At 38.6% G+C, this 27751-nt stretch overlaps 1 protein-coding gene across 14 annotated transcripts in view; it reads right to left on the minus strand.

Annotated features, from left to right (window-relative positions):
- The window catches only part of HDAC9 (histone deacetylase 9), a 458285-nt gene that overhangs the window by 196053 nt on the left and 234481 nt on the right, over nt 1–27751 (minus strand). For 11 of the 14 annotated variants that reach the window (XM_071735765.1, XM_071735762.1, XM_071735760.1 and 8 more), the window contains 6 exons: nt 25628–25869; nt 24500–24650; nt 22240–22366; nt 20199–20320; nt 5560–5691; nt 3759–3874 (listed from right to left, as the gene is read on the minus strand). In XM_071735765.1, coding sequence (XP_071591866.1) covers nt 3759–3874; nt 5560–5691; nt 20199–20320; nt 22240–22366; nt 24500–24650; nt 25628–25869 — 890 coding nt within the window. The remainder of the gene's footprint in view (nt 1–3758; nt 3875–5559; nt 5692–20198; nt 20321–22239; nt 22367–24499; nt 24651–25627; nt 25870–27751) is intronic. The other 3 variants (XM_071735758.1, XM_071735759.1, XM_071735768.1) reach the window with 3 other exon arrangements.

Consider the following 27751-nt stretch of genomic DNA (forward strand, 5'->3'; position numbering starts at 1 on the left):
TAACAGTGACAAGGTGAACAGCAACAAAACACAATCCCACATTAAGGTCAGGCTCGACTGTGTCATGAGGCAGAATCAGGCACATTATGTACCATGGAGTTTAATGTTGAGAATAGGAGTTTATTAGCAAAGAGCATTTTCATCCAATGTCTAACACTGCTAATAATCAGTCATTTTCCCTTTGGTGAATAAATGACTACTAAAAATATTTTCAGGAACTACTACCTTAAGCATCATTGAAACCTCATCTCTCTAACTACGTATGAGTAGCCCACTTGCATAGCTTAGGGTCCTGCATCTGCTGAGGCAGAACTTTCATGACCCCTGCTGAAGCTTCTCTTTTTACACAGTTGCCAATACCTTGAAATGGTGGCACAAGCTAGAGTTGCCTGCAGAGTCATTTGGCAACACAATGGCTTACCCATGGTCCTTGTCCTACATGCGGGCTTCATGGTTTGGATTGGCACCTAAATTACCACAAAGAGTTCCTTACCCTCTTGCTCCTCTATATACGTACTCGCTGGGTCCCATGGATCCTGCTTCCTGATGTTTAAAATAGCTTGTCAACTGTTACCCTCTTTCTTAAAATAGAGTACAATAACTAAATGCAACAGTGCATGGAGATCAGGAGGTGACCAGAGTTAGTTATTGTACTTCTGTTGTGCTAGTGCTGAGAAGCAGGAAGACCTATTTCATGTGTTCATGTTTATATGTGCATTTATACCTTAGGTGACAAAGAGGAAATGGTTTGACTTTAATATATCTCAGTTGTGGAGCTACAGTAAGGTTTTTATAGCTTGGAATTTCTCCTCTTGTCACTTGCAAAGAAGCAAACAAGGAGGTAAGTATTACAAAAACAGTGCTGTGGGGTTGCACAAATCAAGTATGTGTTTATCTGCCATGCATGTCACTTATGGCACCTGTATTACCAGTGATACTCTAGGAAATGCTCCTCTCCAAAGCACAAATGGAAGAAAGAAAATGATCTGAAGGCCGCTTACACCAATTGGAAACTCTCCACTTCCTTCAATGGCTTTTGACCAGGCCAGGAATGCCTAAAATTAATCATTTCACATGACTAAGGCAGGTTGTCCCTCTGAACTCAAGGGACGTGCTGTGCAGGGGCTCAGTCCTGCTTGCATTTCTCATGCAAGTAATATTTAGCCCCAGCACAGCAGGTGACCTAAAAGTGTACGGCATGCTTCAAGAGACTAATAGCTACTGCGGTGAACCTTGATGATACTGGAGACAACTGGGCCCAATAAAAACAGTGTTTTATTTATAAGGTGCTATTAAAATCTTGAGTTTAACTTTCAAGTTTCATATAATGAGACCAGTGTTTTAACAAATGGTACTGAAAGTACCATTAAGGAAACCGTGATAGTAAAAGATTATCTGCAAAAAAGTGGCATTTGCAGTGTGTACCTTTGTTCATTAAAAAAAAAAAAATGTAAGTCTACCCACCAGACTGTCTGCCACAGAAGATAAACTCTCTCTATTCAAATGAATATGGCAAAAAAGACTTTTAAAATCTGTTTCATTACTGATAATGCTCTAATTCTGTCTGTGCATTAGAGTGTAATCATTCATGGTATTGACTCATGTTTTACTGGTAAATGGCTCTCTGTCATAGCAACCTGTTTTCTCCCAGCAAAAAGTGTTTTATTTGCTGCCATGAAAACCACAGCTATCCACCCACTCAGATATGAGCACAACACTTACTGCAAATGTCACAACAACTATTATGAAACAACAGCAACGTGAGTCATGCGGGATTACAGCAAAACAAGTGATATTTTGGGTGATTTTGGAACACTTATCCTATTATTAGAAACTTCTGTACTTCGTGTATCTGATGAAAAATTGATTAGATTTATAGCCTTGGAGAGCTGGCAGTTAATGCTAAACTAGAAAAGAGATATGTAGGAGTTTGGCTGCTGTTAAACTACCAAAGAAAATCCTACTGAAATCAAAATGCACTGAAGCTGAGATTTATGGAAAAATGTTTGAGCCCACAGGACCACAATATTAAGAGTCAAGTAACCTGAGCAGTAAAGAAATCCCCAAATGGACCCAGAAATGGAAGTCTGTAGTCTCAGCTTCTAAGCACACTTCCAGCCAACTAAGTGACCAACTCCAAAATGCAGAGCCCAACTTCTAAAGGAACTTTTTAGTCTTGTTTGAGCATCTGTGATTGTATGGTGGGTCTGTAACTTCTGATGTCTGACGAGGTGTTCTATTAATAAACAGAATGTAACTCCACTGGTTGTTGCTACAACCTTTCAAAATCTCCCCAAACAGAGACTGCCAGCCTGAACAGATTGTTTGCATGTCTGATGGTGGCTCAACGCTGTGGGCAAATGTCCAGAAACTATAACATCCAAAGTTACAAGCACCATATATCAGTCTGAGACATTATTCCATTTGCATTTTGCAGTATTCTCCAATCAGTAGAAGATCCAATTCGACAACATTTCCTATTTAATGCATCCCTAATAGCCACATAGAATGGACTTCTATCCAAAGCATTCCCAATATCACATACTCCATTTAATTCCACTGAACTAGGATCTGATCTAATCCAAAAGATTCATCTTACTCTGCATCATTTGAATTTCGTTGCAATCACATGCAGGGGGGCTATGAGGCAAGACCACATGTTAGCCATCAATGCAATTTTTTTTTCTTTTTGGTTACGGGCCAGAGAGAGGCTACTAATCAGTGTGCAGAGGTCACCCACCTGCCCCCTGGATCATAGTTCACACACACAATTAATTCATTATGGGGAAAAGTCACTGCTGGAGGTTCAACTGCCCATTCCAGGTTTTTTTGAGGTGAATGTCCTGCCACTGACCTGGAGAAACAGCTCCATTAGCTAAAACTTGGTTAAATCACATTTTTTAATGCAATTTTTCTAACCTAAAGAGTATAAAGCAAAAATTAATAGAAAACTTTGCCCACCAAAGCAGAAATTGCTTTAAGTATAGGCATTAGATACAGAATATTGTGGAACTGGATTCTCAGTTTCATTAGGTTTTTTTGTCTCTCTACAATATTGGCATGGAACGCATGATTTAAGCATGTCATCTATGCTAAATGATGTTTATCACAACTGATTTACCATCTGTGTTCCTGTTGTTACAGGCACGTATGTATGAAACTGAATAAGGAGTAGTTAAGATTCCTTCCATGTACAATCTCGCCTTACAAACAAGCATCCACGACTCCTGGCACGTCAGTTATGTTGCTAACTACTGCCCTGATAAGGAAACTGAGGTACAGTAAAATAGCAGGCAGATGTGAAACAGGTTTTAGTCACTTAATTCCGATACTGTAATTAAACACAACTACTTCAGCACCCATCTGAACCTAGGATCACCTTAACTCGTGTTAGGATCACCAACGCTTAAATCACGTGAAAGTTCTTCACCAGCATTCAGCACTGTGCACCTCTTCAGGTTATCCCAGAAGGTAATGTTCTGCAACACAGATGCTTCCAAGTTCCTTCCACAGCTCCCTCCCACTCTTTCAGTAGCATTATTGTTGCTTTTGTTTGAATTTTTGTTATCAAGGAGTCTTCTGGTCACGCATCTCATATATGAAGATGTATCATATACAACATACTCTGATGTCAGCCTGCAGTGTCCTGATTATCACTGAAATTACTCTTTTCGTGACTATGATCAGATTGAAGCTTCAAATCTCTCAAGCCTAGAAATCTGAGCAATTATCTACCCAACAAAGAGAAAGAGTCTCACCTCAGCTTGGATATTAGATGGCAAAACTGAGGTTTCATTTTCTGTTATACTGCTGGTCGGGCCATTGCTTGGGGAACTGGGACCTGATCCAGGGGAGCTGCTACTGACTGAGGATTCTGGAAAAGAGGTTAAACATCCATGAATTTCACACTGGAAAAGAACACAATCTTGATTACCACTCTTTATGACACAGGACTTTTTTTGCTGCTGAAAAGTATCTATAGGTTATGACCTAGCTATTTGCTTCAGTTAAAGATTTGAAATACATCCTCCATTTCTTTTGATTTTCCTTTTAAAATGTGCTAAAGAGGAAAGATACTCTTCATCTTCCCCCTCCTGATCTGTCTACTTCACAAAGGAAGAATGTTCTATTTATTTTTCCCACAAAGATGGTATGATACTCAGTACCAGGCAGAGATACAGATACAGAACTTGTAATGAGTAAGAAGAAAAGAAAGGCTTTTCATTTTAATTGCAAAGAGTCCTGCCTCTGCAAGAGATCAAAATGACAGAGATAGCAGGCTTGCAAAGGTCATGATAACATGTCGTCAATTCATGAGGCCGACTGCCATCCCCTCTCTGTTTAGAAAGGGGAAGAGCCTGTGGTGGACTAATCATTACCTACAGAAATAATAATGGCAAAACATACACCACTTTTACCATATGGAATAAATATGAAGGAGTATTTACAGCATTAAAAAAAAAATCTTAAATAGCATTTGAAAGACTGCATACTATCTTGAATTTAAATTTCTGAGTTCTGTCTAAGATAAAGGACAAGAGGATGATCTTGTCATGTGTTGTATGAAGTTATTCCAAGCCTACACTGACACAAATTAAATTTACGTAATGGAAACATTATTTTTGCCTTATCTCAAATGCAAAAATGAATTCTCACTTTGACTGAAGGTATGTGGAAATTTTCTAGCTTGCTCTTGGAATTCTTCTTTCCTACTAGATTTGAACTCAACTTACTGAAATGAATCTGTACCTGACTATACTAACTGGTCAAGTAAAGTTCTTGCATTGTATTCTCACAAGTTTTCATGGAAGAGCAGAAACACAAACTCACTATTTTTAATTTTTTTTTAAAAATTACAGTAGTACTTTTTGTAGGAACAGACATTTAAATAAAAGACTGTATACATAATTCTGTATTATATCTAAAAATTCCCTCTGAATCCTCAAGAATACTTGCTATCTGCTATGATCAACAATACGCCATTGAACATTTACACATTTCAACTCTTTCTTCTTAAAAAAACAACTTGTTGAGCCCTTACTTCAAAACCAATTAATTTTTACATTTTCAAACAAGAGAACCAGAGGGGCCAAACACAAGACTCCAAAATGTCCTTTATTAATGTAAGTGATACCTGATAGGTGTTCTTGTGTCTGCTATTATCATCTGCATTTTCCATAGAAGACGGAAAGTGGGAGATGCAAAACCCAGAATGTTGTCAATGTACAGAAGACACAGATTAAGGGAAGAGACTATTCTTGTTTTCTCCTTTAGTGCTCCTCACCACAAAAAGTCAACCATTTATTTGTTCTTGTACTTATTTCCAAGCTGGTTGGAAAGAATGGCTTTCAGAGTGACAATGGCTTTTTAATAAGTGGTAGAAAGCTGTAGATTGAAAGTTATCTATATGCAACTGCTTATTTAATACTCTTATTTTCAGCATCAGAAAAAGAAAAAAAAAAGATACAACCTTCTTTAGCAAACAGTATGAATCTTAAAACACCACCACTATTCTGTAAACAGTCACAGCTGATATAGAATTTCTCCATTCTTAATTACCTGTCACCTCAAAGAGTCGCTTCTTGAACGAACTGACAACATTTCCATCCTTCCTCCTGAGTAAAGGACTGCTTCTCCTTTCTGTCACCTTTTGTTTTAACCTTGAACGTACCTTCAAATTGGGCTCTGAAGCTGGAAATGAAACGAAGAAAAGAAATTATTATAAATCAAATTACTGCTTTGGGTCAGACACCAGTAACATTTCTTGTAGGACTTAACATGATCTGAGGAGGGTTTGGAGGCAGACATTTTACTGCCCATTCTCTCCAGTCATCCTGCTGCTTCTCATCCAACTCCATTTGAGAAAAGCAGAGCTGAAGCTTTGGATACCAGTATTTTTCTCATACCATTTCAACTCCGAAGTTACCCATTAATTATTCCTAATATCATAAGTAATAATTAGAGGTGAATGCAAGTTTTAGTCTACATCATTTTTATCTCTCTTGTAGGTGAAAACTTGGATAGAAATACAACTTGAAACTTGGAACCTTATAATTCAATTATGGTCTGATGACAGAAATAGAGAAAAGCCTCCACTGGTGCCTTTTGATTTCTCTTAGAAATATAAATTACGACAAGCCTTGTTGGCAGAACATTTCTTGGTCAGCAATTTTCGGCGCAGAACTTCAATGTTTTCTGAGTAACACACCAAACAACTGGATTTATGAGGGTGTCCTAAGAACATTTACACAGAAAAGTATAAGCTCTAAAAACAGAAAGGTAGGATTGACTGCCAGAAAACCTAGGATTATACTTAATGCACCTTGGTCAGGTTCCACCTTTGTTTCCTAAACGGACATGGTCTTTCCATATGAAGGCTAGAGATGAAGCTCTGCTATGCTTTTTATTTTGTGGTATTTTTAGCATGATAAAATGTTTCATGTATTCATTTACTTCTAAGTAAAGCCTCTATCAAACAGACTGCTAACAGCTCGTGATAATTGCAGAATAGAATTTGTTTATATTTTCCTTTCTGGAACCGAGGCTTGGCTAAGCAGTATCTCAAAATAGAAAGAGCTGGAAACTGGGAACAGTTCTCTCTCCTATGAACAGACATAAGTCCAGACCCAACAAAGAGTCAGCAGAAAAACAAAATAAATGAAATCTTCATTCAATTCAATATTGTATCATTTGTCACACTGGGGCAGGAACTCAATCCTGCCCAGCTTCTAATTCCAGTCTCTGCCCAGCATGTAACATCCCACATTTGTTTCCTCCTGTCCCACTTGTTCCCTTAGATGGGGACATTAGAAATGCTTCCTGCAGGAGGGCTTACAGTGGCTTACAGTGTCACCTACTACATCACTCCTGGCAAGCACACTCTTGTCTTAAATGCATTTCAGACTACACAGGCTAGCAAAACACTGGAAGTCTTAAACAATAACTTAACAAGAAATTTCTGTTTTGTCAGTTACTACACTTATTAAGAGAAATGGTTCCAGTGGTGGAGTACAGATGACTTGCTTGCTGAGATACTACTTGCTATGAAACTGAAAATATAAAGTATAACATGGGCTAAAATTACACTACAAGCTTTCACCACAGATCTCACCAAGGTATGATGAAATTTGGAATAAAAGGCTTTTTCACTTATGTTTATTTTGATTTATACATTTCCATATTCTTAAAACTTAGGAGAATACTTCCATGCCTGTGAAAGATTAATGTGATACAAATCCTCTGCAACACTCACTGGAGAAAGCTCCACTTCTGTATCAATGTTTCATGCTTAGTCACAGCAATTGCCTTTCTATTTTACTTCATTCCCAACATATTCTGCATCTGAATCAATCATACAAGCAGAGAGAGCAGACTTTGACATCAATGTCTGAGTTTATGAGCCAGCTAAGAAGATAGTCCTTGCATGAAGGATGAAATAATTTCAAAATGGAAATAATCAATTTTAAAATTAAATGGCATGGAGAAAAGTAGTTTTCAAATTATACAACAAAGCCTCCAAAAATTTTTTTTTAAAAAAAGTCAAGGCTTGAAAAGTGTTTGCTTCAAATACTGGCTTTCTTTTACATCTCCAAGACACTGCCAGCTCCTACCATTGTACCAGCTAGGACTCAATGACTAACAATAAGAATTCAACAAATATATAAATATAACCAATTTGAGGATGTCTGCTCCAATGGACAAAAATGCAGAACTGGGAAGGGATTTCTCAGTAGTTGCCTGTGGTTGAGACATTGACTTGGTATGTGACTGCAGGTATCACTGTACCATCCAGGCCCACCAAAACTGAAGCAGAAGTATTGTTGAACATAAAGTGAAAAAATTTTCAAACATTTTTTTAGTTTAAATTCTTCCTCTAGTAGTTGCCAGGCACTTAAAAAGCCTCTGCAGCAAATACTGAAGTATAATTAATCTTCCTTATGTTTCAAATGAGAACTTAGTTCAATACTTTAACTAGTGGTTCTTAGAAATGGTCTACAGGGGGATAGGGATAATGATCACAGTAACTGTTTTGCCAGCACTATAAATATTTCTGCTGCACATTATTAGCACCTTTGCTCATCTTAATTGATCCACTGCCAGGGCTGACTACATTTATCACCCAAAGCATTCTCCATGTGGGAAAGAAGCATCACATGGGGAACCAGTGACAAATAAATTCTGAGGCTAAAGCTTTACTCACCAGCTTGCTGGAGAGTAGATTCCATCTACAGATACAAGCCCCTAAGAATTAAACTTTTTTTGCTCCATTAATACCACAAAATCATTGAAGAGAACTTCACACAGCCTGTTACCTTTTTGCAGTGATTCAACCATAAACCAAGACACTGATTTCAGCAAGGTAATTACCACATGTTGGTAACTTTCTGTACACCAAGCATAACACTGGAGTCCAGGACTCAAACCTAGAAAAATTCTACCCTACGTAGGGCATATCATGTATCTTACCTTCCTGAGGAAATAGGACCTCTCTATAGTGCTGGAGGTACTGAATGAGGTACCTGAAAGTATAAGGGACTGAATCATCCGACCAAGGAGCTGGAATGTCAGAGACAAGAAAAAAAGAAGAGCATGTGGCCAGGAGTGTGGCAGCTGAGGAAAACAGGACTGAATGTTTTTCTGGCAGCAGGCTGGTAGGTTTGGCTATGAATGTAAAATCCTACTAAGAACCAGCATACATCTGACGTTGGCCTAATTGGTCACTACTAGCCTAGCCTCTTTGCTCCACAGATCTTTGAGCTTCTACTACATTCAGCACTTCTGAACAAGTAATAATCAGTTTCCACTTCCAGAGTTTTGTTGCAAAGAAAACAAAGAGACACAGCTGTTTCCTCTGAATGCCATCAAAGCCCATATCATTGATGTCAATGGAAATCAGTTGTTACCCATTTGAGTGATGTTAGCCACTTGAGTGGATTTGCAGGAAAGAATACCCTGAAAATGACTTTGTCTATTCAACTGCAGCATAATTTGGAATAATGAGATGAAGCAGTGGTACAGCTTGTTCAGTCTCATTGCTATTACCTGTCTCATTCTCTTTTTAGTGCTGGTAATAATGAACTGGTATTATTCTTTAGATGACTGCAAGTGGGAAACAGGTATGAAAGAGACAAATAGTATTAAACAACAGAAGATACCACAGGCAACCCAAGGATGGGTTCCCTAACACCTTGGTATGTCTTGCAATTATCTCTACAGACCCAAAAACTTTGATCCTAGGTGAAGAAGACAGACAGTGCCTCAATGAGTTTCCTTATCTCTTATGGTCGATTCAGATAGCCAGAAAGAAGTAAGAAAGCAAGTGTTATGAATAGAAATTATAGAGGCTTCTATATAGGTATAAATTAGTTTCACCACAACAACCATCATTGCTCAGGTGAAAAAAACACAAGCATGAGAGATAGGAAAATGATTCAGTGAAATTATGTCTTATACTCCACTTTGCTTAATATTATCAATTTGCAGAAAGTAGAATTAAGGAAGATAGCCTAGGGCCAGATTACTCCCAAATGATCTGAAGTTTCTTCGACAGGGCTTTGCTTCACTGTTTCTTTTTATTAAGCACACAGAGATATTTAAGAAGAAGGTAAAAAAATCCTATCCATGCATGGGGAGAGGACATATATATGAAGGAAATGCAAAAGATAATAATGCACTACTTTTCTGATAGTCCCTGGAACACAGTACTACTTTTGTAACAGAAGAGCGTGTGCCAACTTCAAATCAGCATTTAATGAATCCTGGCAGGAAATGGGGGATGGGATACGGTGCATAGTGAGCAGGTCCTCATCTTGGGGCTAAAGCCATATATAGGAAACCTGAAGAACAGAAAATGAGCTTTTGTCCAGACTTCGAAAAACTCTGCACTGAAAGCATTTCCTTTTCCTCACTGGCAGGCTGGCTTAGAAAAGCCGTGGGGCAGTCGAGGTAAATGATGCTATATTTGTCTACAAAGATTCCAACAACAGCACGAACAACAGCAGCAAAATTCACATCTTAGCTGAGAAAGAGAAATTGTTCCCTATTGCCCAGACACCAGCTCTTATCACTAAGATAATTTTGAAACAGTAACTTGGACTTCTCTAACATACTTAAGTCAAGGGAAACACTGAAAAACAAAGATTTCATGATCTTGAAATAAATTTCCACTAGTATTCTCTATTTCTTCATCTGTCTTTTTTTTTTTTAAAGCTGTGAAGGGTCATATATTATACTGATTTGAACATAATCTTTGCTGTACTCCATGCAGAAGTTTTTGTTTTTTCCTGCTTACATCTAACAAGTATGAATAAATACATAATCAAGGAGTATTTCTTTTTTCACACCACACACACTGATATTTTGTATACTATTGCTCTGAGACCCACGCACAGAGAAGTATTATATGCTTCACAGCACAACATGACAATCAATGCCTGAAAGAGCTTAAAGTTTAAGTTACAGGACAAAAAGATGATGTATGGGTAGAAACTATGAGAAGCACAAGAGTAAATATTGAGATGGTCCTGGTTAGCACAAGCACAACGACGGTATTGCCAGCACAGTATTTTATAATTGGTCGAGTTTCTTTCCACCAGTGTGGCAATGGAGAATTTTCAAGACACTGAATGTGGATAATGAGATAACTTTGAGGTCTCTGTCATGACTTCACTGGAAGCAGGAAGAGCTGAAGGGGGAAAAATATACTGTGAAGAGATCCTCATTTCACTGGGTCCACTGCATAGCACAACAGGCTCCTGGTCCCTGCTGAAGGCTCCCAGTCACCATGGTCATACGCATACATAAAAAAGCAGCCTGCCTGTCTTTGCAACACCATGACCTGGAGATTAAGGAAAAAGTGAAATCCTACCTCAGCACTGCACCACTGAAAATAGCCAAAAGAAGCATACATAAGGTTCCTAAGAAGATAACCTGAGGGTAGTGGGCTAAGGAGAAACTTCCCAGTTTCCCCCTCAGGTATGTAGGTAGAATGAAAGGCACAAGATACTCCTATGCACCTTCAGAAAGGACAAATGAGGAGATAATCCAGGCCTCCTCACCAGAGCAACAAAATGCAACCAAAGCCAGGCAAAGAGGCAGAGAACACAGGTCAGGTATCAAAACTGTTTCCAGCTTCCTCAGGTGCTTTGTGGAGAGCTGCAAATGAGTTCACCCTTCTGAGAGACCTCCTGGTCTCACAGCCGTTCCTCTGCTGCACGTGGTACTTGCAGACAAGGGAGCAGTCTCTGCTCTGCATGGAGTTTCTGACTTCTGCTCTGGCTTCCTGTAGACAGCCACAGACTGTTTCAGCCACCTCCACAGAGCTGACTATTAGGCACAGGCAAGATGAGCAGTGACTGTTTCCATACATGACTGACTGACATTTGCTGTAGAAGGCCACATCCTGACACAAGACAATACTACACAATGATGGGGACATCCTCCCCACTGGCTGACAGGCGGGGAGATACCAGCATGTAGTACACAACCCAGTAGGTTCAACGACTTGACTTCTAAAGACTGGTAATTTAAAAATGCTTTTTATGAAAGAGTTTTAAATTAGATTCATGAGACTGAAAGCTATTTACACACGCCCTCTAAAGCTCTTCCAAGAACTACATGGACCTGACCACTGGGTGGTCCCAACGAGGCGGGAGCACCAGATACAGCAGCACAGGATGGAGACACTGTGTTTTTCTGGCTTGCATCACCTAATGTGTTTTCAGCATATACTGAAACTGTTTCCTGTACAACCAGTTGCTTTAAGGGGAGTGCTAGTCATATGTGAAACCCTTTAGTCCTTTGCTTTATTTTACTTTTGTAAAAGGCAGAATGCTTTATTTATTTAGACTAAGGTAAATATCCATTCCCTAAATAAAAAAACAGATCTAGTGAAACGCATGGTAAAAAAGCTAATTAGATTAGAGGGGATCTCACAGCCCTTCAGCTCTCTTCAGGCTAAGGAAGCCAATTTAATAAGATTAGCAATTTTTCACTGATTTCCTAAAGAAGGTTCAAAAATTAAATATTCCCTGAAGCTGTTTCAAATATCTAGCTTTTCCTTGTTATTCATTGCAGTCTGTATGAAACATAAAATTTCTGGTTTATTATCCATTCAAACAAGTGTTGCCTTTCCAGGAATGATTTATTGAGTTAGATGTAGGAATGACTTATCCAGAACTAATGATTCTTGCTAAGTATTCTTAGAACTACTAAATTCCTGCATTTAGCCAGAATTAGAGAACTTTATATATTTCATGAAAGGCTGATGAGTGTGATACGTTTCCCATTGACATCTGTTCTGCACATAAGCTGTGAGGCAAAAGAACAGGTCTCTGGATAGAATTCTTAATAAGTTCTACTCCTTTAGCACAGAAACAGCATCTCCTTGCATTTGCAACAACTGGGAGGTTTCAATGAGGCCACTGTTTCACTGGGCTTCTGGAGTCTTCATTACATGTCAAGTCTGCTGAAATCACAGCATAGTATAGTTATGTCAGGTCCATCTTAATCTATTTCCATGTGAACTAATATTCTTCTGCAATAATAAACAGGGGAGAACAAGGATGTCTTTAAAATAATTCTCATTTTCCCTGTTCATGTTCAAATTCTATATTTTTTTGCATTTTTATAGCACATAGGGGAGGTATATTGCATCTGAGTTCTCAGGAGGTGTAGAAGGGAAAGAAGAAGGTGAAACGAGCCATTTTAATAGAGAGTATTCCTCATTTGAATTTTAGTAAGCAAGTTTATACACACATGACTACCAGTCCTTCTGATTAGGTCTCCACTGGTTAAGCTGGCCCCCACTTCTGACCACATACACCAGTCTAGATGGGAAGAAGTAATGGGAACACAATACCATATTTCCTACAAACATAGCAAATGCCATTCTTCATGCTAAAACTTCCTGCAACATCCATTGAATCACTAGTTTTACACAAGAAAAAATACATTCTTCAGTGAAGAAGTGCCAGAGGTAATCCCCTAGCCCCTAAAGTTGAGGCTTTTGCAAGGTCACAATTTAACCCTCAGATACATGATTTACATTCTACAGAATAATTATTTTCAACGTTATGTTGTTCTCCAAGTCCCATACAATAAGGAAATAGTTAATATGGTGAATAAATCCCACAGATTTCTATCTAGGAAAATATCCAGCAGTGATAACTCATTGATGGCAGGCAAAAAGAATAACCCAATATTTCATCAACCTTCAGAAATTCCTGATGAAACAACATGACCTTCTCTCCCAGTTTAATGGGGTATCAATAGCATCAGTTGATGAGAGATGGGCAGGTCAACATTGCTGAAGTGTACTTTTCAGAGCTGTCCCAGGGCAAAACACATAGTACAGGATACCAAGAAAACCAAAGCAAGCAAAACTCAGTGTATCTTGCTTTCCTATTGGACAAAAACTATGGGCCAAATTCAGCTCAAGAATAGCCACATCAGCTTCACTGAAGACAAATGAAGGTAAAATTGGTACACAAGCTGTTTGGACTTCTAAAACATACTTGTCTAACTTCTCCAGGCAAGGTTGTCTTTGTGAAAGTCTCTCTCCATGTTAAGTGAAGTGAGGAGAAACCCCCCACCTGTTTAAAGTCTTAATTAGATGTAGACATTGCACCTTCATAACTAAACTGAATTAAACCAAGTTTACCTTTAGATAGATTCTTTATGTCCTGGGATATAATACCAGTCCCCTACAACTTCATTAGCTAAATATACAATGTAACCTTCCATCTGTTAGAGTAATTGAACAGGAATAATTGTGCACCACCACACACTCAACGAGACACTGAGGAAAACCATTGAAATGCTATTTCCTTTCCTTTGGAAGAGAATTATGTACAATTTCAGCATGCTTTGCATTTCTAACAGTTAAAGCCAACAGGGAGGTATCACTCTCATTTATATTACTTTCCCATGAGAAAATCAAAAGCAAAGTACAAAGCTTGTGCCGTTGCTCATGAATGGCTCTGTAATACTTACTTGGCTTTAGCCAGAACATGTTATTTGGCAGTTAAAACCCTTAATTAGAATTGTGGGTTTGAAGAGCTTTTTCAGTGGAACTATGTTTTGCAGGAGTTGGAAAAGTGCAATCTTGACTAACCAATGTCTTCTATTTTGGATGATCTGATACCATGTGATTTCCACTTTTCACCCTCTGCTGCTTTCTTTTTTGCCATCTCTTAGATGTTGTTTACTTTTCTAAAAGTTTTCAACTGTCTCTGCCCTAGACACTGAAATCAAACAGGACAGTTTCTACTGACTTCAAAGAGTCACAGATTTTATATGCAATATTTTGTTACTTATTTATCCAGAGGGAATAGACTTTGAAATGCCCATTAAAACCATCCCACTTCATTTTCAATGGACAGTATGCTCTTAAAATTCTTTCTATTGTAGGACTGCTCCTTATTTAAGCTGTTTCCTTTAGGTCCATAAGTCAAAAAGGTGTCTAGCATCTCATCACCTCATCAAAGTTACTCAAGCTACTTATTATTGCTGATTTATAAAACATTTCTGAAAATCTATGCAGTTTGTACAAAAAAAACTTTACATAACCACATGAAGCAGAACTCTGTAATTCATTTTGGCTGTGCATTGGGCAGTAAAAGGAGAACTAAATATTTAGATCAAGACTGCATAATTAGACTAGCCATCAAGACAGTTCAGTATCTAGCACAACAGAGTAATTACTGGGAATACAAAATGTGATTCATGTACAAGTAGTGGGATTTTTTCTAAAATAGAAATACATTAATAAACCTTTATCTATCTCATCTCAAAACTGAGCAAGAATCACCAACACATTACACCTTCCCTTCCTGCAATTAAAAGTAAGTGTTAAGTAAAATATATTAGAGCAACAGTCTGGCACTGACTATGGTGTTCTTGATGTGAACCATCATGGTGCTCCCTTTGAATCCTGGCACAGACCTTGGCAGCTTTCATGATACCAAAGCTTGTGACACCTACTCAGGTTCTTTTCTTGCCGACAGTGTCATTAAGCCTAACCTACCATTCATTTTTATTTAGTTTTAAGCTATCTCAAAAGGTTTCCCCTCTAACTCAAGCTAAAATTAGAGCGACAGCATTATCTTCTCTCACCTGCAACTCAGGACGCTGCAGAACTTGAATGGACCTGAGATGCCTGCAGCCCAGCACAGTAGCAATGAGGGTATTACATTTCCTTAGAGCTATTGGCTCCCACTCCGTTTTGGCCCATTCATGACATGATTCCAGAAGAAGCTGCTAACAATAGTTTGCTTCAGATTCACTCTTCAATTACAAGTGAAAATCTCCTTCTAAAACCTCTTACTACTCATCATGCCCTCTCAACCTATTGGTGATTAACGGGAAGAGAATCAAGAAAAAGAAGGGCTGGGAATCAGGATAAAAAGAAGGGCTGGGAATCAGGATAAATATGGGTGTTTTTTTCCCTTCTTGCTCTGAGATAAGCACTGGTAATTACCTTTGGGCACATCACAGAGTCTTGTTCATTAACTCAGGAAAACAAGGACCCTGGGAGGCAGGAATACGTAGCGTCCCTGAAAAATGGGCTAAAATGCAAAGAATAATATCATGCTGGTCTTGTTTTCCTGCTTCAATAAAGAGAGTGCCTCTCCCATTTATTGTGTTTCCTCATAAACTCAGAGAAAAAAAATGCTTCTCCCTACTGAGGTTGATTTCTTCATTTTGGCAGACATGGTAATTGAGGGTTTGTGATCCTCTAAGCCCCTTTTTTTACTGAAGACCAAAAGAAATCGATTTTTTTCATATACTGTTACTTCACAGGAGAATGTTTTCCTAGAAAATGCAAACCGAAATGTAACTTGGTGGCACAAAAAGGAAGGGGAGAAAAACTTTCACACATGAAATATTTTCTTCTTGGTTTTAACTGCTCCAGCAAATTACTGAGTCACTAAGCGCAGAAAGAATAATGGTAAGGAAATATTCTAATTAATTTCTTAAAAAAAAATAAAATACATCTGCTGAGTTCTAATTCAGGATTCTTTAACTCCCATTACACAAGAGCCATGCTGTTATTCTACTGCCTAATCAGGTTAACTTTATATGTTTTTTACAAAGTGATCTTCAGGACTGTGCAGCACAGCCTTCTCCCTCTCTTTCATCACAATATTAAATAATCCTTCATCTCCTCTTTTTTTTTTTTTTTTTTTTTTTCCTGTATGAAATTACATAATTTCCCTTCTTCAAGTAGAACCTTGTACTATTTGTTATTTTAAAAAAAACATGCTATATTTCCACTGAGCAAGATTCCAGCTTTTGGAAAGCAGTCTACAAACATCTTCTCAAATAGTACTATTGTGAATGATCTTCAGATCTGCAAACTACATGCAAGCTGTAAGCTTACAACTCTATCAGCAGGGAAAGATTCAACTGGCATAAGACCAAAATAAATAGATATACTGATTGACATTCCCATTCTGCCAAAGTCAGTGTTAAACTCAGGAAAGAAAAAACATTTTAGACTTGATATGCTGATGTCCCCAGGAATTTCTTCCAACAAAAGCCAAAACATGAGGCAAAATGGAGAAATTCCATCTACAGCAACATTTTAAAAAGGCAGACAGCTTTGGTTAGCGAGCTAACCTTTATAGGAATTTACTGGATTTTGCTGGTTTGCATCAACACTTGAGCAAGGAAAATGAAATGTTACAGATTGAGGAAAATGCAAATGCTATGGCCATTTGCCAAAATCTCTGCATTTATTCTGACAAGGTAAAAAAAACACAACAAAAACAAAACCAAAAACAACAAAGAATTTTCTTTGAAAAGAACTTCTAACCTATCAAACCCGTGTGGCTTAATACATTTGCTACATTATAAGTTTCACAGCAACCCTGTCAAGTAGATAGTATTTTTCCAGATAGATAGATGCAGAATTATGGAAATGCGCAATCAAAACTTCCTCATATTAAATGATCAGGCTTTCAAAACTGTACAGCTCCCATCAGAGCTCTTACAACAGTCAGTATGAATTTCAAAAGTGTTCAGTAATGGGAGGAATTTTCAAAACTCTCTGGGTAATTTGGAGGCATTAGTCTCATTGAAAGTTAATGAGCCATGCACTGCTTGGGCTTTTGGGTGCTTTGCAGAAAGCACACGTTATGACTGGTATCCATGGTGAAAGTTGTGGGCATTTTAAAATTTGATCGTATGCTATTTAGGCTAAATTCTGCTCTCAGCTACAGATGTGCAGCTTCTCCTTATGGTATATTTATCTGTCCAGTGAAGCAACAGCTCCCTTTGCTCTGCTCCTTTGAAAGTCTGTCAACACAGAGCATCTGAATGCAGCTGTGCAAAGAGCTGCACATCCTGGCCTCTAGCCCCTAGGACAGTCCCAATCCTCCATGCACAGAGCTAAGCTCTGTGAAGACTACTGCTGACAAGTTCTGCTGTATCCTGTATGGAAAAGAATAATCCACATGGATAAGAGAGTTACTGAGTAGCCACAGGTGACTCAGTGTGACACAGGTGACAGCGTGGTTGCACTAGGATGTTACTCTGGTACCTCACTGTAAACATACAAGCAGCAAGAGAGCCAAGTGATTCCCTTGTTATCTACATATTCCATCATTCTAGATGCTAGCAAATAACAATTGCACAGAATTCTCTCCTCTTTTCCACAGTCTCTCTGAATTTAAAAAAGATTAATAAGGATGCTGCTTCTGCCAAGATTAAGCCAAGATTAAACAGATTACTGAACGAGAAACCGAGCAAGCAAGACTCATGATTTACAATGCCTGTGTGACACTTGGTGTCCCCTTAGCACTGAAAAACACATTAGGATGTCAGGAGAGAATCATTCAGCTTTGCTGCCCATTAAATCTGATCTCAGAGTAACAGATTCAAGTCAGAATTATATTCCAAGCACATTATATTAAGATCAGAGAAGAGAAAGATGCCACTGTTTTTATTTCATGAATACAGAAAACAAAAGGGAGAAGCAAAACAAAGCTGTGATTAAAACCCTCAACAGGTATTCCTTTCTTATGGCTGAAAGGAATGTGAGGTTTGCTTTCATATGAATTGCTGACTTCATGCAGGTTTCAGAACCACAGAGGGTTTACCAGGAGCCAGTGGCAATAAGCATTCATAGCCTAAAGGGAAGGAAAAGAGGTTCACCCCTCATGGCAAAGGTCAGATTTCTGCAGACTTGTAGCCTGTCCATATACATGAGTGTTCGTGGGACATCTTTGTCTAGTAAGGTCCCATGAGGATGACACAGGCTCCAGAATGTCCCCTCTGCCTGGAGGATGGTCCTATAACCACCCAGATCAGTTTAGGGTCACTTGACTTGTGTCGATCTGGTTCCTGTTGCTTTTACTCTCAACCTGATGAACAATCATTGGAACCTTTGTGGGGATGTTGCTGAAGGCTGGAAATAAACAGCTCTGGTAGACTGAGAGTGGACGTGTAAACACAGTATTTAACAGTTGCTACATTCACGGATGTGGAGCACTATCAAATACACTTCCTAGCATACAACATGCTGAACACTTCATTTATATTTGCTTTTCAGAATCACAATGTAAATGTCATAAAACAGCTATGCTAATGATTATATATTAGTATTTGTCTATTTATTCTGTAGATACCTTTTCAGAGAGTCATCATGTCCTTTGTTCAATTTTGGAACTGATGCATTGCATGCCCAAATATTTGGAATAACATATAGAAAACATCTGGATTTAATTATATTATAGTCCTCTTATGCAGACAATGGGAATTGAATTAAGGAATATTTTGAAACCCCCACAGAGATATAAAAGTATTAGCAGCTGCACGAGAACTTTACTGTTACACTGTTTGAAAATGTTTTGTTTTACAGATCAACAGTCTGACACATCATAAATATCAATCATAACATTTAAGATATATAAACATGGAAGAAATATTAAAACTTCCTATTCGAATCATGTAGATGAATTCACAGCATTTAGAAGATGTACTGTATCCTTTTGTTTCAAAAATGAAAATGTATATTCTGTTGGCACAGAAAATGTATGTTGTACAGTGGTATTAAGCTTAGAACCACATAAGGGCTTATTGTGACTGAAAAGCCTGAACAAGATTTTAGAGAATCTTGTTATATTGCCACCATATTGCACAAAGAGTAATTCAGCTAGAATAAATTAGCATTTTGCTTTTCATGCTTTCATTCCTTTGAAAATATTTGGGGATATAATATCAGTTTAGACAATCTGCCTCAAAGTATTAGATACAGACTGGATTTTCTTTCTGAATGTATGCTGGTTCCAAATGCCAGTTCTTTTCAAGTCACTACCAGTTTTGCAGTTAGTTTTCAATATCCCAGTGGCTAAATCACATTCAAAGGCTGTTAGCACAGTAGGGGGTCAGACTTTTCTCTCTGAATGTAACTATATCACTCAACAGCAGACTCAAGCAATAAGCGATCCAATGTTTTCTTTTCTTTTTTCCCCCCCCTTCTCCTAGTGTCTCTCTCTGCATTCCTGGATACTGGTCATTGCACCAAGGACCTGAGGCAACAGCCACATGGAACCCACCACCATTTTCCTAACTTTCTTTATGGTGCAGAAAAAGTCAAGCCTACAGTTCACCTGCTCTCAAGACAAAAGGTTTAGTTGCTAAATCGTCTGAAACATTCTGAAATGCTCCAAGCAACATTTTTGTGTAGAATATTACACATTCCTGTGTGTAAAAAGAACACACATCTGTATGCACGTATGCATATGAACTTTGACAACCAATGACACAAAATATTTTTATCTAATTCCTCCCCTTTCCATGAATTTCCCTCAAGATGTTCTGAAAACATTGTCTAAAGGCAGCATACTGTCTGAAGACAGGTGCTGTATCTATCATGCAAAAGAAACAGAGTTAATAAACCCAGTGGTAATATTGAGACAAAGAAAATAATGCCATAAGAGGTCCCTGAAAGGATGGTCTGTTTAGAAATTGAAGTTATAAGGACTGAAGCTTGCACTGGCTGTTAGCATTGGGAAACATGGACTCTTGACACCATGTGGTCAATCTGACCTCGTAAAGATGCAGTTAGGTTCCTTGAACTTACCCATAGTATCATCCTGAGCAGGTTTTGGAGATGATGCTGATGAACAGCCTGGTTAAAAGAAAGGGTGGGAGAATTGCTGGGTTAGGGGCTCGAGTAAACTATGTTAACTCACCCGTTTTACGAAGTGGAAAATCATCCTTGGCATCCTGTGCTCCTGGTAAAGCGTATTTGTATGGTGGCGAGGCCCCGCTCAGGGGTGGAGAGCTTTGATCCAGTGAGGTATGGTGGGCAGCCCTGCAGCAGACACAGAGAGGTCACACATCAGCAGTCACTGAGGTGACCAGCAGTAACCATCTACACATGTCGTACACATGTCTCAGCTGTGTTTATGTTCTTGTTCCTTTAAGCGTGCACAAACCACAGGCTCATGTAACCAATTTCACTTCTATAGTAAGTTATGGAACTCCTCGGGATTCCCCAAAACGTGCTTTTTGCACTCGTTATAAAAGTCACATAGGATAAGAGTCATGTTGACCTACAGACAGGATCTGTCACCAGTTTGGGGAATTGACCATTTTAGATTGTTGCATTTTAATATGAACCAGCTGAAGCGCAGCAAAAGCCATTGAATTCTTGTTTATTACAAATAGGAGTACTTTGAGCCAGACTCTTCTATCAAAACGTGGGGGGGCATGGGTCAGGACAGGAGAGCTTGTATAGAACTACCCAGAAACACTGATTTATTATTATCTGTTGCAAAAAATAATAATAAAAAAGCAAACAGAGGACAAGGTAGATAAAATGTTGCATTTAAGTTCAGCTGGTAAGTTTTGTGAGCACACCACTCTGCAGCACATAGCACTCATGTCAGCAGAAAAGCTCCAGGCTGAAGAGTGCTTTCTGACAACCCCTGGATGAAAGAAATAGTGAGGGCAGATCTTCCTGAACATGGAAACTGTACATTGCAAAGAAATTGCATCATTTGGCCCAGAAACAGGGTTTCATTTTGTTTGGTTTGATTTTTCTATTTAGAGGGGGTAGAAAGGAAAGGTGGCAAACTTTCAAACTTTGTGTTTATCTAAACATGATTTTGCTTGGCCTTTAAGAGGGTGTCTTCCTATCTTTCCAGTGTAGTGTGGATAATCAACCATACGTCCCTGTAAAGAAGGGCACTACCATGAGAGAAAGTACTGCTTTCCACAGTGTAGCTGAAGTCATCCCCTGCAGAAGTTCCTTGCTCTCACTCACCCAAAGACTCAGAACTAAACTTGGATTATTAGTCTGGGAATTTTGCATGTTACCTGGGGAAACATCATAAATCTAGTACCTCCACCAGAAACCATGCAACAGTGTATTAAATCATGTTACCACAAATGAGCTTGATTAGCTCAGAATGGAAGCTCCAAAGGCAGGGCTTCAGTAATTCTTTTCAAAAAGAGCGCATAGTGGGTGGAAATGTAGTGTACCATGTGCATTTCTAGTTCTCCTACTGAATGTGGATTTGGGCATTGAAGTCCTTCAGAGATGCAGCCAGAGTTAATTTTGTTGGATTGGTTTACGTGTCTGTTGTAATATGGAAATTTAAAAGGAATTACTTAGTACCAAAAAAAAAAGGGGGGGCTCACAGTGTAAAAACTGTAAACTCTTAAAATACTAATAGGCCCATTACAGGACTCAACAAAATCACTTGTTTCAACAGTCCAAGTAGATTCTTATCAAAGCCTTACATCCACATGCAGCTTTAGATACTAAAATCCACCAGAGAAAGAAAAGCTAAGTGACCATTATTCTTCGAAAACACTTTGTGAGTTACACCATTCAAGAAACTTTGTTGGAAAGCAGCATCTCCTCAAGAAGAAACAAGTTTTGTGATTGACTAAAATCCAAGTAATTCAAACACAAGGTAGTTCTAACTGCAAAAATTGAAGAGACTTGGAAAAGTGACAGGTATAGTTGCAAAATTTATGATAGCATCAAGAGAGGAAAAAACTGAAATAAAAAGTTTATACACATTTCTAACAGCAACTTTTTCTGTCTAGCTCTCATCACCAAACACCAAGTACTCTTGAGTTCAACCAGAAATATTAGACTTCTAGCTTTCTGCTAACTTCTTGGTTCAATTTCAGTCTTCCTCTGCAGAAAGACAGAAGCACTCTGGCAAGTTTTAACAGAGATTCCAATGAGGCAAGGGAAAGGCTCAATAGTGAACATACGTGTACCAGAGCTTGGGGTGGCGACTCATGGAATGATTCTTCCCATTTGCTGGAGAGTCTTTTGTTGCTGATTTACTCAACAAGAACTCTTGAAGTTTCTGTTTCACTTCCGTACTGGCCACTGCCCCTAAGACACACAGAAAGAAACGTCTTTACTTGAACCAAAATTACATTTTTTAAGACAACAAAAAACAAACCATGAAAAAGAGCTCATGTCTTGCTGCTGGAAGTGTCGCAAACTATAAAAATAATGGTGGAAACTGGTCAAAATGAGATAACTTTGGATTAAATGTTTGCCTGAAGAAATCTGAAGTTGGCAATAGCCCAGAAATCCAGTGAAGTCATAAGGAATATTTCAACAGTGGATGATGCCATTTATCCAGGGCCAGATGTATCTAAAGAATTTAAATTATTTCCTAATAATTCCCAAATACAAAACCAAGGATAGAACTAGAAAGACAGTGACAAAAGGTCATGGTGAGTTTGCAGTAAAGAATGTTTCTTTTTTCTTTAATAAAGCAATAGTAATAGCACTGCAAACCTGCCCTCTGAACACTGTTGGTTATGAGCAGAACGGATCAGAAAGAGCCAGGAGTTGAGTCTTTTTTTTACTCAATTCACTTAAGAGGCTGTACCTGTGATGTCTGCAAGACAGACCACAGTCTGACACGTGAGCCTCAGTTGGTAACTCTACTCTTATGGCACAAAACCAACAGAAAGACCAAAATGCCAGGAAGACACAGTGCATTTTGACCTCTATTGGTGGCTAGCTTAATATAGTACAAGATATAGGGCATGTCAGTGTCAGCTTAAATTGCCAATTCCTACTTGCAGCATGGGATATGCTTCTTTATTCACATCCATAATATTCTTCATTAAAAAAAAAGAAACATGAAAATCTTTTTTCGGTTTTCCATAAAGAGTGATTATTACTGTTTAGGGAAAAAGGAAGGGAAAAGCATTTCTTTAAAAGCAACAGCACTAAGGCACACTGATACCCTAAGTATTTGGTAACCCAGCCCTGACATAACACAGCTAGCTGGTGAGCATATCCTGTGACCCACTTCCCATAAAGTACCCCTGCTGCCCCTCAGATTCAGACTCTAACTCCCCTCCCTGCTCCTTCCTTCCCTCCTCTACTCACTGAGAAGCAGCAACGCTTGGGACTGAATCCAGGGGGTCACAGGTTGCTACACAGCAACCCAGCAATCCAAACAGAGAATGAACCATCCAGTTCAAATTGCTGCTCTTCCTAATGAAGCCCAACTGCTTATATGGAGGCTGATTTTTCATACCACTTACAGAAACCTTTTCTCCTGCAGTTTCTGCCCCTTTTCCATTGCAGGGCCAATAAGCTGGTGATGTTTTCAGGGATATATCGTTCACCAAAGTACTAGAAACACCACGGACAACTTAATTTCTAAAGCCTACAATATGGTACATGCACAACTGTTGAACTGAACTCAAGGAAAAAAAGCAGGAGCATAGTGTACAGCTCTTTTCTGATTCCATCTTTGTCATATAATTCTTGTGGTCACTTAGCAGGGCAAGTAACAAGATCTGCTCGTGGCAGCTTCATTTTGAATACCTTCTCAAAGTACTTCAACCTAATTTTTCAATTGACCTCACCAAGGAGAATTATTTGTATCTGTCTCCCCCTAGTGAGCACCAAATTCCAACCATATCCTTATTATCTGTCATTTGCCTTAGAGCTCTATATGAGCTAGTAATAACCCGTGGTTGGGCCTCATGAAGTGGCACCAAGAACAAACACGTAGTTTGTAAAAAAAAAAACAACAAAACAAAACAACTATTCTCAGCAAATTACATTCTTAAATATTTTGTTATATTTTCAGTCTTGAAAAATGCTCAGGTTAGTTAACCAGCAAGTAATTTGATTTTTTTGCTGTTTCACAGTGCTTTCTATAGCGGGAAATAAGCTCTTCAGAAAGAAGTTCTTGAGTGAAGCTTTCAACTGCACTCCTTTTTATTAAAAAAAGCTGGATTCTTGAGAGCCATATACAGAGGTCTGTCAAAATGTGTTTTCTACAGTGCTCCAGGTTTGCATACAAACCAGCAATATGTTTCTGGGGGTGCAACAGGTGTCCCTGCCTTTCTGCAAGCACAGCTTGGACTTCTCTAGTTGCGTATTTCACAGAGTAACAGGCTTCAGGTTCCTGTTCATTGTTCACTCCAGCTGGGAGAAGGCAAAGGGAAAAGACTAATTTCTTATTAGGATTCATGGTACATTGGCTCTTACTTTCTCGGCCTCTTTCTTTGCCTCGGAGGGGAGGAAGTTGCTGTTCCCTGCGATGCCTCTCCAGTTCCTGCTCTTGTCTCTGCTGCTCCAGTTTCTGCTCTTTTTCAAGGAGTTCTTGCTGTTGTTTAATGGCTAGGAGTTCCTGTTGTAACTTGCACAGAACAAAAAGACATGAGAAAGTGCAGTTTGCACTGTTTTCTAGGTCAGTCCTGGCTAAAACAATCCACTTGAATAACTGAGTATCGGTGTTTGCTTTTGTGCTTAAACTTCTTTTCATCTCTTAATCGACTTTCCCCAGTCTTTTAAGCAGGATATTGCATTACTGGCTGTCACTAAAATTAACTCTAAATGTTAGGTAGCAGCCTGCTGCTCTGGTTTCACTTCTTTCTCTTTTGGCAAAAACTCTTGGAAACTGCAGAAGGTTCCCTGCCAGTGCATCACCCAACTCTGGCTGCTGTGCTCTGATGCATTCGTCAGCTCCATCGAGCAGAAGGCTTAGCACAGTAGCCTCATGGTAAGTAGATCAGAAGTTTCATAAGAAGTTTCATCAGAACGAAAAAAAAGGCAAGATCATAAACTCCTGGTCAAAATCCATTATAGCAGTTCTATCATACTGTGCCCAATCCCATAAATAATCTTCTTTTAATATTAGATGAGGCAGCTCAGAGAAGAGTGAAAACACAACACTTTCAGGGCCTGCCTTCATTTTACAAATGCAAATATTATGCACTTGCATATCAATTTGATTTGTGGGCACTAACTCAAAACAGCAGCCTAAAGAAGCAGTCTTTTAATATACTCAAAACTGCACATATAGAAAAGACAGACATATCGAAGTCTGTCTGGAAATACAGCTTTGTAAAATTAGTTAGTTTGATTTTCTGTGGATGTGGTGGTTTCATGAGCTTGATCATTCTTATAGTACTGCCTTGGTCTGCTATGAACAACTTGCTGGTAGGTACTAGCATTTTTGCTCAAAAAGGCTTTCATCATCCAAATACAGAGGAATAAGCACTCAAATGCCATATTTCAGTCACAGCAAATCTTTCAGGCATGCTCCCTTTTCATGTCTGCCCGAGCATATTCAGGTTGCAGATAAAGTGAGGGATAAATGAAAAATGTTGCTACCTTTATGTGCTCCTGCAGCTGGGCCTGATGCTGGCGGGTCAGGTTTTCATGCTGCTTCTGAAACTCTGCGATCAGCAGTTGTTTCTGAATTTGCTGCTGCTGCTGGATCAGAAGTAGTTCCTGCTGTAGCTGCTTTTCACGCATAATTGGGTCCACCATGGGAACCATCATCCTGAGATCAGTTCGCAAGTCTAATGGTGAGATTGGCTCTAATCCCACGGGAACCTCTGACTTTACATCCACTGTGGGAGGAAAATGACAAAATGTACAGATATTAAACATAACTGGAGAAGGAGAATAGAGATCATTCCTATTGGGGAAGAGGCCGATTTCACTTATAGTCTGCTGCAATGTATAGATCTAACTAAACGTTAGTGCTGTATGCAAACCTGTGACATTCCTACTAGCAACTGGAGATTTTACTAATTGTTTTATCACTTTCTCTTTTCTCTGCAAAAATACTCCCAGATTAATATTTTTCTTAAGTGTACTAACAAGCAACACAGCTTAAAAACATTGTCACAGCCTAACAGAGCAATACTTAGTAACTATCTCCTAGGCACTATTAATTCTTAACAATAAACACTCAGGGTGTTTCTTCAGTGTAAGATGAAGCCCTTCCAGTTCTCAGGGCATTGCAAGAGATTTACCAAAGCTACCATGTAAATCTCCTGAGGATGGTTTTACACCTGATGCTACATAGCTACTTCATTTAAATACACCTGACAAGCATATACAAATAAGACCTATAAAACTATAGAAGAAAGGAATCATGTACACAAACCTACAGAAAAAGAATTTGACACATAAACCGAGAAGTTTTAATACAGTTTTTTTTAAAGTGACCACTGTGTTTGGAGTGGATAAGACATAATACCTTAGGTATGGCTTGTAAGAAAATGAAAACATCTTCATCTATTCCAATTCATTGCAGCAATGTTATATACTGTTAATCAAGCATTAAAATATTTAAAGAAGAATCCCGTGCTTTTCCATCTCATTTAAATCAAAGGGATTAAAAAGCAGCAAAGCAGCAAAAGAGAGAGATTTGATGGTTTTCACTAAAACTCAGATTTGCACATTAAGTGAAGAGACAGAGTGTAACTTCAAAAGAGAAAAAAACTAGCAGGTAGTCTTTCTACAAGAGGAAAATAAATAGCAGCTGAGGGTTTCTGCTAGAGCTTAGCAGTTCTGATTCCATCCACAAGAGGACACTGGAACACAAACACACCCACTGCTTATTGCTCCAGTATCCTCACAGAAAAATAAGATTATTAAACTGAAAACAAACATGCTGTCAGAAATTACTAGGGAAAATTTTAAGCCTATTTTATCCCTTTCCTCTGCTACAGCTGTATTTGTTTGCAAGGAGAAAACCAAAATGAACCAAAAATATTCTAACAAGCAGAAGCAGTAAAATTGAAGCAGCAAAAGCTGAAACTGCAGCAAATGGAGTGCATGGAATTCTAATGAATGTTAAAAAAAAAAACAAACAACAAAAACCAAAAAAAACCAACTTTTCAGAAAAAGTAGAGAAGCAGCACCAAAGCTCTTCTACTGATAATATTCTTTTCCTCTTAAAGTTCTGGAAACACACAATTCCTGGGCTTTTTGTTTGCGTTTTTTTGTTTGGTTTTTGTTTTGTTTTCGTGTTGTGTTTTTGTTTTCTTAACTGTAACCATGATTTTAAATCTCAGAGCATAGTTCTCCTTCTTAACCCACGATCCCAACAGAATTATTGTATTCAAGCGCTTACTTTTGTTCCGAGACTAATCGCTAAATTATAAAAAATCACCTTTAGCTTACAAAAACTACTCCTGATTATAAATAATTGCTGTAGACCAAAAGAAACGCACAGGCAACCCCCCCCCCTCCAGCCTTTCATCCCATTTATTCAGCAGCAATCCACATTCCATTTGTCTAGACTAAATATAGCCACGTTTACACAAGAAATCAATAGTGCTTGCAGAGAGCAGAGCAAAGACATGAATATTTCATCAAACTCGGAGAGAAATGGCAATCAGCAAACTGACAGCAAACCGTGTAGCCTGACCGGCCCTCCAGATAAGTCTCCGGTACTTGGACAATGGCTCACTGCCTGCGAGTCACAATCTTATCATCGGT

The sequence above is a fragment of the Heliangelus exortis genome, chromosome 2, assembly GCF_036169615.1.
Source record: "Heliangelus exortis chromosome 2, bHelExo1.hap1, whole genome shotgun sequence".
NCBI lineage: Eukaryota > Metazoa > Chordata > Aves > Apodiformes > Trochilidae > Heliangelus > Heliangelus exortis.